This window comes from Papilio machaon, chromosome 15, assembly GCF_912999745.1.
Source record: "Papilio machaon chromosome 15, ilPapMach1.1, whole genome shotgun sequence".
NCBI lineage: Eukaryota > Metazoa > Arthropoda > Insecta > Lepidoptera > Papilionidae > Papilio > Papilio machaon.
The window spans coordinates 296,665-313,675 of NC_060000.1; the positions used below are offsets into that span (position 1 = coordinate 296,665).

Genomic DNA, 17,011 nt, shown 5'->3' on the forward strand with positions numbered 1-17,011 from the left:
TTTCGATAGCTGTCTTTTTTTTAATTAAAATTAAAACCGTTAATGGTATACTTTAACGTTTTATTAGTTGATTGCCGTTTAAAAAAAGTTGTACAGAATTTAAGTTCAAAAATATAGCCAAAATAACTTTAATATTCACATATTCTCCTAACGCAGGTTATAGTATGTTATATGTAGTATGTCAAACATCGATCAAACTTATTTAACAAGCGTTCAAAAATCACATCAATCTGTGCCCAAACAAACAATCGCCGGGATTTATTGTAAAGGTAATTACACACGGGCGGCACAGAGCAGTGCGCCGCGGTGCGGTACGGTGCGGTGTGGTGCGGTGCGGTGTGGCACAGTGCCGTGAGTTATGCCTTCGCTACACGCCGGATATCGGATATTATTTTACGTGGCGAGGCCGTCACCTCCCCGAACACGTGACGTAGGTTATATTAATGACCTGATGGATTACTTTATCTAATAAAGAAAGTTAATTTAGAGCGAAAACGAACTAAGAATTAAGTAATGTTATTTATAAAAATAATAATTGTAAATATTTACATTTAATATGTCCGTTAAAATAACGATTTACAATCTCTTTTAAATAATACGTGACATGTTTTTTGAAGAAACCTTTGATCAAACATTTGCTTTAGTTAAACGGGTCATGACTATGTATGTACATGTATACAAATTTACAAGTATATGATACTTCAAAGCAATCACAAAAACAGAAAACCCTGGTAGCCAAAATGTACACAATTTACACTCTAGAGAGTGGAGAGTAATGACATACAAAAGGAGTACAGAGCGTGTTAAGAAGGATCTCACAGACAACAGCAAATTTCAATTTGTGCAAACCGCAGAGAGAGCGCGGGATTACCACCCTGTGCAGCCGCTACGGGAGCTACGAATATCTACGAGGCTACGATTGTAGTACTTAACTTCAAACGTTGTATCACTAGAATTTTTTTCAAGGCTTTACAAGGTGTACAAGGGTTTTGTTAGAATCTTTAGTCATTTATTTTATTACATTAGTACATTAAAGTACTCCATTCCCGTTCCTTTTTCAAAAACTTGTACAAAATACCTTCTCCTATTAGACCAGAGTTAGAAGATTCGGTTTGACGCTAACTGTATAAACTTGATATGTTAATTCCTTTCCTGAATAAATAATTCATTTGTTAAGTTGTATCATTCACCGACATTGTTATATTATTTAACTGCCATTTTAAACTTTATCAATACGCCATAGAGTACAATTTGTAATGAACCTAGTTATTCCTCTTCTATAAATGACGAAGCTTACGATTCTCTGTTAAAAGCGTTTTGGTTTTGAAACGTAATGTTACGATAAGTGTATATCGATGTCGTAATAAATAATGAAATCTCGATGTATAAGTAATCGTAAACTTTAAACAAAAATAGAGATTCAAAGAAAACTAACAAGGTACCAAATTCTTTGATTTCCTTTATTTTATAGATCAAAACCTAAAATAGGTTAACAAAATTTCTGTGTCAGAGTGTGTCATCAGAGTGTCTGTATGTAATATCGAAAAAAATATATTATATTTGTACACATTATGTTTTCGCGTAGCTGATTATGAAAAACCTACTTTTTTATTTTTCTCCGTCTGTCTGTATATCTGTCTTCATAGCTGCTTCTGTTCCGGGTAATCTCCGGTATGATTGCAACGATTTTGACGGTACTTGGAGGGGAAGGTGATGTATGCGGGGGTATTATAGGCTAGTGTTTTGTTTTATAGAATCTGTGTTGACGAAACGTCGCCGCTCGTTTGCGAATTAAATGAATCAAAATCAATTTATCATTGGGATCCTTGAATAGAAATAAAAAATATATTTTTTTATCAAAAAACATTGACAAAGCTATTCGCGAGCTGTCAACAAGTAGTCAATATCCATTGTAAAATAAAAGAATGAAACACAAATGACACGATCCTGGCAACTGTATAGCGGAGCTCTTTGAGCTCTACCGTGCCCAATGATACACTAAAAAGTGAAATGCCAGACCAATTTTCACTTTGCACTTCAATTTAGCATTAGGGCTATCAAAAAATATAGTTCAATTTTTATTATTTAATTTTTTTAATCTATAAACTTTACAAGACTTTTTGTACTAATATTAAACTTTTTAATTTAGTTATATAATGTATAATACTCTTTCCCTTTTTCGAACTTTATTTTGTAGCCCTCACACGTAAAGCCTCACCTTCAGTGAAATGACTAATCTTGAGTATCGAGCTTAACAATAAGTATAGAATTACGCATGTACTTATAACTTACGTCTATTTAAATTTTAAGAGAATTTAATCGTATTAGATCTCCGGCTTTTCAAAAAAATAATGAAGTATTTAAAATACAATACATATTATCGTTCAACCCTAATCCAAGATGGCGGCCGTAGATATATTGAGTGGAGTTGAGAGACGACGTTGACAGAGCGCGGGGCTACGCGCGCTACATTCTCTCTGATTTAAAACAATCACCAAAGAATTGCCTTGAATCCTAATTAAATTTAAAAAAAAAATTGAAATAGTTAGCATCTGATTTATTTACACATTTTTTACAAAAAGTTAACAATGACAAAATGGAGTTAACGATTAAAATTAATTTTTATAACTAAAAAAAAAGTTACCACTTCACTTTTTATTTGATCATAGGTCATTACATTGTGTAAATTGCATACATTCTGACCTAACTAATGCGGCAGTTTATAATGGTCGACGCAATTAGCTATTGATTGATATGACAATTTATATTATGAACAAGGTTTACAGTTACGCGTGTTCAATAAAATTGACGTCATTATTTCTGAAGTTAAATTACTATAGCAGTTGTGTGAAGTTTTTTGAATAATTATTATAAATATTACTAGTCAGAAAATTAAACAACAGGTACTTATTCGTAATAAAAAGAAACTTCTCACTAGATCACGATACTCAATTTCTATTCACAAACATTTGTTCCAAAAGTCTTATAAACTTATATATTTATGATCTGTTACCTGAAAACTCGAGCGTTTAATCGTCTAATAATAAAGGTGAACGAAAAAAATAGAATTCGTTTACCGGCGCGGTCGTTATTTTGCGGCGGGCGATGGGACATTCCGGCGATGCCGTGGAGTAAGACGTTCCCAAAGAAGACATAAAAATTCGTTGCTTAGACCAAATATTTAGACATCAAGGCATAAGAATTGGCGATTCTAAACGAATTTTTCAAATTAAATAAGCTAATGCGTACCACCAACTCATCAGCACATAACATCAAGTTGAATCGTGGTAGTTTAATTATTATACAACTTAGGAGAGTGTAGGTGACTCAGGTGTTAAGCGCTTGACTTGCAATCTGCAGGTACCGGTTCAATCCTCACCATGTATCACTATGTTTTCGATTTTCAAATTGCATATGTCCATTTATTCGATTTTTTCCGGTGAAACCAAACATCATAATGTAACCTGAATATATCTACGAAAAAATCTTAGAGATACGGTATGAAGTCAACCAACCCGTATTGAATCAGACACGTTGACTAAGGCCTAGTCATCCCTAACTTATGGTAGGCTCCGAGACAATCGGTGCGGACGTAACGTTATGTGTATAACTTATGTCTATCAGATAAATGGCATTCTAAAGAAAAGTGATATAATTAATTTAAAAAATAGTATCTGTTGATATTTCATTTCCAGTAAAAATCAAACGCTACATCTTACAAAATACACCGCTTTTCGGTAAACAGTTGATCCGCTCCTTATTGCTTTACAATTATCTAAAGAATTCACTTGTACGATATCGTGTTAACAACGTCTGTAAATATTTTCATATAACGACAAAAAAGTAAATTCACACTTTAGCAAGTTGTTCACAATGAGCGATGCATCAAGGCTCTGATAGAAAAATAACTTTTTAATTAAAACTCTGAGGACACACGAACGCTGGCATGTTCCCGAGTGGGACGTGTGAAACTGCTTTTATTATAATCACACCATAGACAAAGCATAAACTATTCGAATCGATAACCATAGCTAACTATTCGAATATTCTATAGAATTTTAGAGCGTTGATTTATTTTTCACATCGCAAATCGATTGTACGCTGTATTAATAGCGTGAAATTGACGATTTTTGACGTGATTTTTTAATTTCTGGCTCAGGTTGTAATTTTGTTAAGTGATCTTTGTTGTCACAGATAATACAAATCAAAATTAATAACCTACAACGCAAGTTATTTATAATTTCTTCACATTAATTGATTGCGACAACTGCACACTCGCCCACACGACACTCGAGTCTGGTCGTCCGCCTACGAGACTGTCTAGTACAGTTAACAAGCACGCTACGCCGTAGTAGATAGAAAATGTATTATTTTATGATGTAATCTTTTCTGAACATTGTTAAAAAACTGTGTCGTCAGCTGTGTGATTTCATGTAATGTAAGTTTTATAAGTCAATACTAACTAATTTACTATTTAAGTTAAAATAAATATCTACTATCTTCGGTAACATGATATTTCCGAGCATATTACAGAGTTTAGCCATATAGAAATTATATAAAATCTTTTCCTAGAAATTTGATAACATTATGTAAAACTTTATGAATGGTACTTTTGTAAGGGACCTCATTAGAAGAGAAAATTCTGCCTAAACGACGCTAAACTTGATTAATTCAGAGGACCTTTGAAATTCCGCCACTTGAAATTTCTTCCTTTTTAGCTTTACGCTCCGGAAAATTATTGGATAATATTTTTACGGTTGATTTGAGTCATTCTATAGCTGTGGCTACGATATGTAAAATTAGATTTAATCTACCAGTTGACTATATCTCCATTCTTATACATTTTTTTGAAACACTAGTTGTCGCCCGCAACTCCGTCAACGCAGGATTTAAAACAAAACTTAATTAGTAACCTACGTATTCTACCAAACTATGTTCTACATATATGCCAAATTTTAGTGATATTAGTTTAATTGTCTGGAGATACCTATTAGCAAACATCCATACAACCATCCATCCATACATCTAAACATTCACATTTATAATACTAGTAGAATTAGTAAAATTAATTTTCATGTAAAAATTAATTTTTTTAACTAGCTGACGCCCGCGACTCCTCTGACGCGAAATAAAATAAAACTTAATTTGTAGCCTATGTGGTTTTCCAGACTATGTTCCATATCCATGCCAAATGTCTGAAGATACCTTCTAACAAACATCCATCCAAACCTTCGCATTTATATTATTAATAAGATATTCATAAACAAAAGGTTGTTACAAATATCCATGTATAAAGTTTAAATGATTCAAAGTATTATAAGAAAGTTTATTTTAATTTTAATAGAAAACATGAAAATAATTTCTATTAGACTAATAGTCTTTCGTAGGACAGCAATACTTTGCAAGTGGCATCGGCAAATTCCCTGGTATCGGAACTTCGCCTTCGTTAATGATAGCCTCTCAGTGCCGCCTCGCTTTGAGGAGTTTTAATTTAATTGACTTATAACTACTGGTAAGCTTTATTTTTTTAATAAATGACAAATAAAATTAATAGATGTTATTTCTTCATACGCGTAGATTTAGGTAGGTTTACTTTAATAAAACAGTGTTTTTTTAAGTTTCACTTCATCATTGAATTTTATATTTTTAATTCAAAGAAGTATTTTTTTGATTGTTTGTGATTCCGAATAATAATGATAATTCTTTGTATAACATAAAATGAGTAACTTTTTACCGAAATTCGTGTTGTAATCAAGCATTTCAATGCATTATCCGAGGCTTTCGTCGCAGCGGGCGGGCGTTCGTGTATTTGTCAGTGCCCGGCTTTATTGGCCTCCGTATGATTTACGCGGGAAAACGAACACGTCCTCGGCCGTAATGGCGGGAATTGTCCCCGTATTTGTCCCGGGACTTAGTAAATGTGTAGTGATATTTCAATGGACGCTTCTGGTCCATCTCGACTACCGACGATGTAAAAAGTTAAACTTGTGCGGAGTTGTCGAAATGATGCAATATTTTTTGGCGGACAACAATGGACATTTATCATATGTCATCGTGGCAGTTGTGAAAGTGTTGCAAACATATTTCTGATAATATTTTTTGGCTTAGCTGTTACTATTCTTATTCATTGTTCTTATACTTTTCACAATTAAACAAAAAGATCTATGAGTTGGTTTACATATTGTGTTAGTTAAAGTATATCTGAGCAATAATGCCGTGTCTATTCCCAGAAAAAATTTTTCGTAATTTACATGCAATATATTAAAAAGCAGTCCAGCAATTTCAACTATTCGTAGTGACCAGAACAATCAATTTGTTAGAATGTGTCAGCGCTCGCCTTTATTGGCAATATTGATAAGTTTGAGATAATGTTTTTGTCCTTAATTGATAGTCAAAATTACTAGAAAAATTAGGTAAGTTCCTAGAAATTTAAATGTAAAATGAAACCAACTAGGTAAACAAAAAAGATGTAATTATTATTAACAAAGATTTAAACATTAACTAGATCGTACCAAATTATTTTTGTAATATTTTTTCTAACGTCATCATAAACAAATCTAATATTAAAGGGAAAAAAATTGTAGTTTTGTATGTAACGTATTAACTCAAAAACAACTGGACCGATTTCAAAAAGTCTTTTGCCATTACAAGGTTACATTATCACTGAGTAAATTAGGTAATATTTATTATATCTAAAGTTTAATAAACACGAGTAAACAGCACATTTGTGAACCCCTAAAAATTTTCCTTTTTTTGACTTAGGTATTACGTTACGTTAAGGTTATAAGAAAATGAGCTATGAGAAAATTGTAGATCTTTATAAGTGCCAAATAAAAGTCCTCGATAGTATATCTCTATCTTTTACAGTTTTCTCACAATAACCACTTATTGTTTAAGAAAAGCAATCAAAAGACGCGCGTTATTTACGGCGATATTTTATGTTCTAATAAAACAAATAAACGTGAATATTAGATGAGTTAATATTGCATGTTTTAAAATACAAATTTAACAAAAGAATAGGTTTACTACTTAATAAACGAGACATCAACGGGAAGGGTACTGATATGATAGAAAAGAGATCAGACGATCGACGACGATTATTTGCAACCTAATTCTTGCGGCGATCAATGAGCCAAGCAAAACTCCTTCGCCTATTACTTTGATGCTCGAACAAGAAGGGGAATTAATACAAGGAGAACATATCGATTTTATAATGAACTTGATTCATCAAATATTACATAGTAAATATTAAATTAAGGTAATAACTACTGATGTATGTATAAGTTAAATTTGTACTCCCGCAAAATAAAAAAAATCCGCAATAGTGATTTATTTTAATTAGTCTGTTTATCGATATAAAGAGGTAGGATGTGCTAGGACATCCCTAAGGAGTGCAGGTGGAAAGCCCTTAGCCCAGTTGCGGCGCACTCCGGCCCTCATCACGCCCTCGAGCCCTCTCCTCGGCTCCCTGTACTCAAAGTTTGAGGCAGTTCATTTTATTTTAGTCATTCTTCAGGTTTGCTTTGTCCGACCAGTCAAAGACGACACCTAGTCGTAACTCCTTTAGTTTTTTCTTTACCTGATGTTCCAAAGAAATGCAAAAACTATACCGTTTACACCGTCACCTTACAAGTTTTTAGACTTCATTCCTACGTTAGTAAACGACCAATTGATATTTTCGACTGTTATTTGAAATGTCTACTGTGTTGTGAATTTCGTTTGAACCGTGTGAAGCGAAGATGTAAGCGATGTTTGTTTTTAGGGAATAATGACTGTATAATGATTTTTAGTTCAATTATTTTCAGAAGGTACGTGAAGATACGTGAGGGAAGTACACGAAAAAGTCATTGAATAAAGAAATGGACTCACCCTCTTGTTGTCTCGGAACTTGAGCCAGCCGCTGATGACGCTGTTGTCCACCTCGCAGCACTCCTCGTCATCCATGTCGCGACGCGTTGGTAGCGGTGACCCCCCTGGGCTGGCCACCTCCCGCCGCCGCATCACCGGCGTGCATTGCTGCGACAGCCTCCCCTCGTTTACCGCATCACTCCTTCTACCTAACACCGGGGTGGAATGCCCGGAGACACCTCCGAGAATTCCTCTTCTGTTGAGGAACGGGCTGTCCCAGATGGGTTTCTTCGCCTTGCACTCGGAGTGCAGACAGAGCGCGTCGAAGTTGGCGAGCTCGACGGAGACCCGCGTCTGCAGGCCGCTGGGGTGAGTCGTGAGGATGGTCTGCTTGGCGACGCTGCAGTGCCGATGCAACTCCTCGCGCCGCTCCATCGTGTCTTCCGACCATCAGCGCCTCAAAACAATAAGCCCCAGCCCCATTTGCGACTCTCTACGCCACACCTGAAAAAGAAGGTAATTTTGAGTTATGAATTAAAGAGGTTGTTGGCCAGTTAAGTCTATTATTGCAATTTTAAGGTAAAGAAAACGATGTTAGCGACTTCAAGTAGTAATTTTTAACCTTATCTTGACGTAGCATACTACATTTTAGTGTTGGGATGAGCACCTCGTTTCGTTACAAGTGAATAATTTATTTATCCGCAGCAGCCATGACGCCGAGGAACGGTGTATGTATTTTACGTGCAATATTACTTAAATTCCCATCTAAAAACTCTTTTAACTTATAACTCGTAGACAAGCGAGTGAAACTTACATCCCTAGCCAATTCGTAAGAACTACAAAAACTTACTTAACCGCTACTTAAGTCGCATTAAATGTACACCGAGTTACACAACAATAGCAGGCTCGTATACCTGCCACAATAAAAGCTAGGCTCGGTTCCACGGAGTCTTGTTCCAGACTTGCGGCAACTAAGCGAAGATTTTTTTGCAACGTAGGTTGTTTTTCGTCCAGCATCCTTGTCCGCGCCCCTTTTATTCACTACCGACTGAATTATGCTAGACGTATAACATCATTAAGCAAAATAGACCTTTTGGAGCAGAAATTGAGACGCATAAATACTTCAGAATTGGTTTAGATCGGATTCCTTGTTCCCCTTTCATCAGAAGGGTAGCCGTTAATTGAGTATTTTATATTTGAAATAGCGTTCATTATGTCTTCAATAGTAGAATTCAGATCTCTAAATCGATAGATGTCCTTGCACCAAAGTGAATTTTAAAGATGTGACGAAAAGGCTTTAGCCTTCATTATTTTCTAATTTAACCAAACAGAACAAAACTACAAGATTCACAGACGTTTTGGTAACGGCATGAATTAACTGAAATGAAGTATTCAAAGCTGTCTCAAACAACTATAAAGTAGTAGATGGATAGTAAAATACATAATCTGAATAAATAATTGATCATAAAATAAAATTTCTTACTGTATAAGTTTATAGATCTAATCAAAATCGGGATCCGAAAATTGCGCCTACTAATGAAGTAAGTGTAATCTTAATATAAACTTAAAGTACGTTCTTTGATCATTTTAAACGAGTTTCAGCGCTTTCAATTAATCAACTGTGAAAGTCTTTAACTTTCGTAACATTCCCCATGCTTTAAACAGAATTAAAAAATATCTCCTATAATATAAAACAGTATGTTTAATAAAAAAAAAAACTATACATGTTGGTTTATAGTTATAGTTTAGAGGACCGCCTTTACACTGGTATTATTTACTTCTACGTTTGAGTTAAACAAGGATCATTTTCAACTTCGTGAACATTATATTTTCTTCTTGCAAGTTTTCTCAATTCTCTTCGCCGTAAGGTCATCAAGGAATCCATCATGGCGCGTCGTCCCGTGGGTGTCGTAAGGAATGGCTTCACAAAAATGAGCGAAGAAACTCACAGAGCTGCCGTGTACAAATTCTACTTCGTTGCTTAACGATTTATAAAATCTTAGTCCTTAACTTAGTTTATAAAGTTATAAATTTTGGGAAAAGGGAAAGGAGTTCAAATGCAATGAATACATAAACAATACATAAATTAGTAAAGGTACAACTTTGAAGACTGAGTTTTTGGAATAAAAGGAAATTGAAAATTCATCTCCTATATTATAACTAATACTAAATGCATAATTTGATAGGCGGCGTTAATAAGGCAGTTTAGGCCGTCAGCAGCTCAGGCTATAGCCGGCCATGAATTATGCAGCGCTTCATGCGACCGCTATAAACGTCTATTATGTAATTTGTCTGTTTGTCCGAGCGGCGGCGACGTGCGGCCGGACACATGAGCCCGCACTGTTCGGACATGGATAATGTTTGACTGGACTTATATTTTACAAGCATTTATGTTTCATCTAAATCACGCATCATACGGTTGCTAAATGTCCTGAAACATGTCACTGAAATCTGAAATAAATCATCATGAATAGTCAACGCGAAATCAATATGAAATAATGATCAATTTTAGTTGCACCTTTTTGACAAATTTGTAAAAATTCAGCATACAATAACCTTTTACTGAGCTCGTTTAATTTGCCTGCAGCGCGCAATGTTTACACACAATCAGAGACGTATAAAGCCCTGATGAAATCCGAATTAATTCCCGATAGCAATACAATGGGATCCACTTTTCGACTGCAGTGTATCCGCCGGCGCCCGCCCGCTACAACGAAAACGTCGCGCGTGTCATAAAACCAACACAGCATAGTCCATTGCAATTCTATAAAGAGCTTACTTGACGATGAACAGTTACAAAACCGCATCGTAAACGTAAATTTTGTAATGATCACCTTTATGGTTGTGCTCTCTGATACTGTCCATGTTTATTGCAAATAGTACTTTGGCCAGTGATGCTACAAATATCAAAAGTAAAAATCAAAAGCAATATGTAATACACTTCGGTGCTCGGGTTCACTCTCAAAATAAACCATACATCTTGTGCCATTAAACATAATATTGAGATGCGTAAAATTCCTACAATTTCCTTGATTCGAAGTTTTTTTCTTTGTTGGATAAATATTTTCAATGTTTCACAACAGATTATTTTTTTAAATGGCAGCTACTACTTCTACATACAAGTTAATATAAAGTGAGTATAATTCACTGTATCAGTATTCATAGTTAACAGCCGTTGTCCCAAGCCCGGGTGGTGTGGCTCAGCCTTAAGTCGTCTGTCCATGAATTATGTAGTAAGGGATAGCTCTGACATGTGATATCCATATGTCTATTATGACCATATGTTCCCACAGAGTAATAACTTCTGCTTCACTCTATTATCAATTCAATATTTACTCTTTAAGCCACAAAAATATCTAGATTTCTTAATACTTACGTCAAACTTTTAACTTGGCCTCTAGACCTACCAGGTATCTAGACCAGATTGGTTTGTATCACGGCCGGTTTGTAACCAAAGACACCACGAATTTATATTATTAACAAAAGTTAAGAAACTTAACATAATAACGGACAAATAGTGAATTCTCTTTGGATGCTCGTTAAAGACTGAAAGGACAACATTACTTAAGCAAATTACGGCAATTTCTAGATACATTGACTTAAAGACAACAAAGGTAATGAGTGACATTATTTTTGACAGTAATTGCTATAGTTACCTACAATTTGTGGTCAGAACTCCGAACTATTAACAATATTAAATAACTAAATATAAAAATAACCTCAGTCCCACTCACCCTGAAGAAGAGCCTCTGAAGAGCTTGCAGCTAGCCGACTAGTTTCGAACGTACACGATTAAGTACGTGAGTACAGCCGTTTTTATCGAGTTATAATAATAACTTACAAATATTTCACCAGTTTAAAAAACAATATTTCTTATCTTACTAATATTATAAATGCGAATGTTTAGATGGATGGATGGATGTTTGTTAGAAGGTATCTCCGGAACGACTCAACGGATTTTGATGAAATTTGGCACAGATGTAGAACATAGTTTTGAATGCTACTAATTAAGTTTTCTTTCTCATTCCCCGCGTACGGAGTTGCGGGTGAAAGCTAGTATTTTATAAATTCAGAATTCGTTTAGCAAGTTCTGTTCTGAGATGACAGCTAGAGTAGATTAATATTTAAAAGATAATTGTATTGTTTGATTTCAAAAATGTAGAGTTTATTAAGTTTTATGATCTTTTATCGACGTTAGTATATCTTCATCCGAGGGCACGTTGGAATGTGTGAACCAATAAAGTGATTAGCGCGAACGTTCGGTGGTCCTTGTGAACACGGCCTTACTACGAAATCCTTGTGTTGGCATTTATTGATATTTCTGTAGGTCAATACCCAATGAAACGACGAAGTTTATTAGTCCAGTTATTATTTCCGTTTAACATTATAACATACTATAATATATAACTGTATTATTTTTATGTTGGCAATGTTTGCTCGCGTATGTATGATATATATTTATGTATTTATGGGTCTAGAGCCTAAACGATTGAACTAATTTTGACGAATGAGGTGTCATTTGTTTCAGTCGGGTTTCTTTTTTTTAATTTACAAATAAACATTTATAGGTTTTACATGTTTACGTGTTAATATTCCAGATTTTGTATAATAAAGTCATTGGTCAAATTAACATAAGTTACTTATGCTTAATCACCTTAACATGTCCATTGGTAATCATATCTGAATTAATATCCGGTCAGATTACAACTCCGCAGCCAGTGCAGTTCGCAAGCTCGCGAATGTTGTAAACAACTCTGTTATCTTTTGCCATTTAATTATCATACCAATTATTAACAACTTCTGATATTTAACTTGTGTAACAATATATGTATTAGGATGTATATTAAACTAACTATTGCCCGCGATTTTATCCGCGCGGAATTGAGGAAAAAACTTACTAAGTAGCATTTCGTTATTCCAGACTGTTATCAATTTCTGTGCCATACATCCAGATCCGTTATGCGGATTAAGAGTTACGTGTTGGCCTAGCACGAATGTCATCTTCGTCATCGTACAAGATAAGTCATCTTCAATTATGTCAAAATTAGTATGAGATTTTTTGTGTACTTTACGCATAATAGCACAAATTTTAATATAAATTTTATCAATGAAGGTATTGATCGATCGATTGTCACAAATATTGAAGCCAGAATCAAACATCCACCCATCCATCTAAACTTTCGAATTTATATTATTCAGTTAGGAACTTACTATAAAGTAAAAGACGAATCCGTGCAAATTCTAGCCTAAATATAAGACCTAGTAAAATATGTCTAAAGAACAATATAAAATGATCTCTGTATCTACCAAAATATGTTGGCGACAAAACTAACATGGTATTTGATATAAGTATTAAAATAATACAGGTAATATTTTCCGTCCGTAATCAACGAACCGCTTATCATTTAGCGCAATACGTCGTATGAAGTGAACCGTACACTTCTTATTGAATTAAGACAACTGCGGCAAGGCACGGGGGCGCGGTGGCACGGGGGCGCGGGGGACGAGCTGCCGAACCCTTTCTAGCCAAGCGAATGAATTGGATTCGATTCCCTCAATCGACTGAGCAAAATTAATCGATCGTTAACCAATATTATGCTTGCTTGAATCAATATATATAATTAACCTCTAAATGGTCAGAATTTCGTAAGTGGTATATAACATTTTACCACAATAAATTTCGGTATTCCTGTCCTCGTTATGTTCGGTTCGTAGTTTTGGCATTGATTTCTTTCCAGTACAAACTGACCGCCGCATACTGACTTCATTTTAAATTTGAACATTTATTAACAGCAAATGACTAGTTACATGCGCTGTTTGGGTTTCATTACCCACATACAAATGACAAACATATAAAAAACGATAATTAAAGTAGCGTATAAAATTTCATTAAGAATATTAAAAAAATACGATAGAATCTTAATTAATTCCGTGTGGGATTACACCGCCCCTATCCCCGGCTCGCGCCCGCCCGTTGCACGCTGCACCCTGCACACTGCACCAACATCCAATTTGTTTCGCGCGTCGTTTATTTACTGCAGCGCGTCGCCTCGCATCGCTTTCTGCAAAATACACATAATATCGGCCAATGCATTCGCTGCAAATGTGTCCGACCAACAACAACGACAAATCAAATTCCAATCAATCGAAAATCTCGCGATTTGATTGGTCGTGTACACAAATCCTAAATTGTTATTGTTTGCGTGAACGCGCGTGATGAATATACTACGTGGATTTAACTAGATTTATAGTTTAATTCTTATTTCTTCTCATTTTTCATAAATCGTATTAGTCAGTTTGATTATTGACTGAAATTAATGCGAACCTCACTAATTAATGGAGCATCACTTTGAAATAAATAACGGTAATTATTACGAATAAATGGAACGAAAATATTTATTTCTATTTAAGGGCTTGTGCATTGCAAGAATTCTGAATTATTGCGAAGGAAAAGAGTCTCTCTGGTTTAATACAGTTAAAGGCTTACGCTTTCATTTAAGTTGATTTATTTTGTGATCGCTAAATCAGTGGTCGGATGCTTAAGCAAGCATCGAGTGACCACCATTGCCCCCCTCTCCTCCCCCTGTCCCTTAGCGAGGCAACAGCGAGGCGCCGCTAGTGACTCGAGCGTGCGAGCAATTATCTTAAATCGATACGTGAACACCCGCCGGCCGCTCATTACACGGTTAAATGTACAACGCGTACTTGTGTATTAATAGAAGAATACTTTTTTTTATGTATTGTATTGATGGTTGAAAAGTTTTAACTAGCCAGTAGCAAAGGAATTTATCTCGTGTGGCCAATTTCTTCCCTTAAGGAATTTACTATGTTGTTACTATTAACTACAAAGTAAAAGAAATCTATTTTTAATCTATTTTCTATTCGTAAATTGCTTTTAGATGTAGTCTTTTTCTATGAATCATTAATTACGGTAAAAGCTCATAAAAGTTTCGCATCCAGCGGCCTTGTTTCCTCATCGTCCATTCCGCTGTAACAATTTATGAAGTTAGCGCTCGCCCCATTCCGTCTCTGTCGCAATTCAGCAGTTAACTAAAAACCAACAAACGGACGGAGCGCCCAGCGCTCAGTCGAACGTCAAATTGTTCCTCGTCATCTGTATAAAAGAGATGTAGAAAATCATTTTATAAAAATTACGGAAGTCTATCTAGCTGAAGAAATATTCAGTTTGCCTGCGTGTCTAAAACGTTAAGACTGTCACACATATCTTAAAATATAGGAAAATTGAAAACAACTTCAGACAGCTAGAAATCGTGTAAATTTTTTCCTTAATGTCCAGTTTAATTGCTGTCCGAAGTTCGTTAGCGGTGGCAGCTGCACCGCACGCCTCGGCTCAAAGATTTTAAAACAATTTACCTTCGCGCTCAATTAACTTGTATTTGTTCGCAGACTCTCTGCGACATCAGTGTTAATTCTTTCACTAATTACAAGAAGTTCAAAACAACGTTTATTTTAACAATAACTAACTTTTACCCGCGACTCCGTCCGCGCGGAATAAAAAACAGAAAACGAGGTAAAAATTATCCTATGTCCGTTTCCTGGTTCTAAGCTACCTTCCCACCAATTTTCAGTCAAATCGATTCAGCCGTTCTTGAGTTATAAATAGTGTAACTAACACGACTTTCTTTTATATGTATATAGATTAGATTAGTGTACACTAGGTACACGCCATTTCGTCTAGTTATTATCGTAACTGTATCTTTATAATACTGTATGAGTGAATCGTGAGTAATAAGAAAAACTACTGTCCCTTTTTACTCAAATATGTCACTCTATTTCAGCCACGGAACAAAATAAGATATTATTTGGTATTATCTTTCCAATTATTATCGCTGCCAAGACTGCCACCTTGTTTAACAATACTGATTTTCTTATCCATTGTCAACCATTAACATTTCCTTGAGATAATTTAAACTTATGTCGGTGGAATGATTAAAACATTTTGAAGATATCAGTAAACTTTATTATTCAAAGAATTTCGGAAATGTGAACAGCGTATACTTCAATCAACACATGATCAAGGTTTCCGCAGATTTCAAAGGGATGTGATTCACATCATTCACAGTCGCTGTACAAACGAATGCTATTCATCCGAGTGCTCGAAGCGAACTCAAAGATTTCGAATGGAAGTTTGTTCGACGCTCGATTTCGTCTCGGATTTCACACTAAAACTTTCTCTAGGTCAAGTTGCTTCGATAACGTTCATAGCATCGATTAAATCTTCAGTTTTTTTAATAAAATCTCTAGAATCCTTTATTAAGTTTGTCCTTTCAAAAACAATAGTTACCATGGATTTTTAAGACCAAATCTCTGTGTAAAACATATCGTCATCCCTATCATTATATTAAAAAAAACAAACATTTTAAGAAAAAAAAATAGCCGACTTCAAAACAAAAAAAAACTATCTCAAACAAAATGCGCTCAAAAGTAACTTAAAAAAAAAACAATTTCAAACAAAATTCACTCAAAAGTAACATAAAAAAACAATTTCAAACAAAATGCATTCAAAAGTACCATAAAAAACAATCTCAAACAAAATACACTAAAAAGAAACAAAATAATGTCATGAAAACTTCTTTCTTTCTTTCTTCTCTCTTTCAAAAACCCTCTAAACTCTAAAGAAAGTTCTCTTCTTTCTTGTAACATGTCTATATTGTATAATTATTGTTATTTCGCAGTCGGTGTCGGCCGAAGTAAATAGGTGACATTTTATATTTGAGATGTATTAGACATACTTACGTTTATGTCCCTACTTAGGCCGAAACCGACTCCAAAATAACAATAATTATACAATATAGACATGTTACAAGAAAGAAGAGAACTTTCTTTAGAGTTTAGAGGGTTTTTGAAAGAGAGAAGAAAGAAAGAAAGAAGTTTTCATGACATTATTTTGTTTCTTTTTAGTGTATTTTGTTTGAGATTGTTTTTTATGGTACTTTTGAATGCATTTTGTTTGAAATTGTTTTTTTATGTTACTTTTGAGTGAATTTTGTTTGAAATTGTTTTTTTTTAAGTTACTTTTGAGCGCATTTTGTTTGAGATAGTTTTTTTTTGTTTTGAAGTCGGCTATTTTTTTTTCTTAAAATGTTTGTTTTATTTCTCAATTTTTAGTGAATTTGAAGTTTAATTACAAATTTCCTTAATA

General features: G+C 34.6%; 1 protein-coding gene across 1 annotated transcript in view; it reads right to left on the reverse strand.

Annotated features, from left to right (window-relative positions):
* Nucleotides 1-17,011, reverse strand: part of LOC106718282 — a 93,563-nt gene that overhangs the window by 60,772 nt on the left and 15,780 nt on the right. Inside the window, exon 2 of the mRNA XM_014512333.2 lies at nucleotides 7,870-8,352. Coding sequence (XP_014367819.1) covers nucleotides 7,870-8,283 — 414 coding nt within the window. The 5' untranslated portion in view covers nucleotides 8,284-8,352. The remainder of the gene's footprint in view (nucleotides 1-7,869; nucleotides 8,353-17,011) is intronic.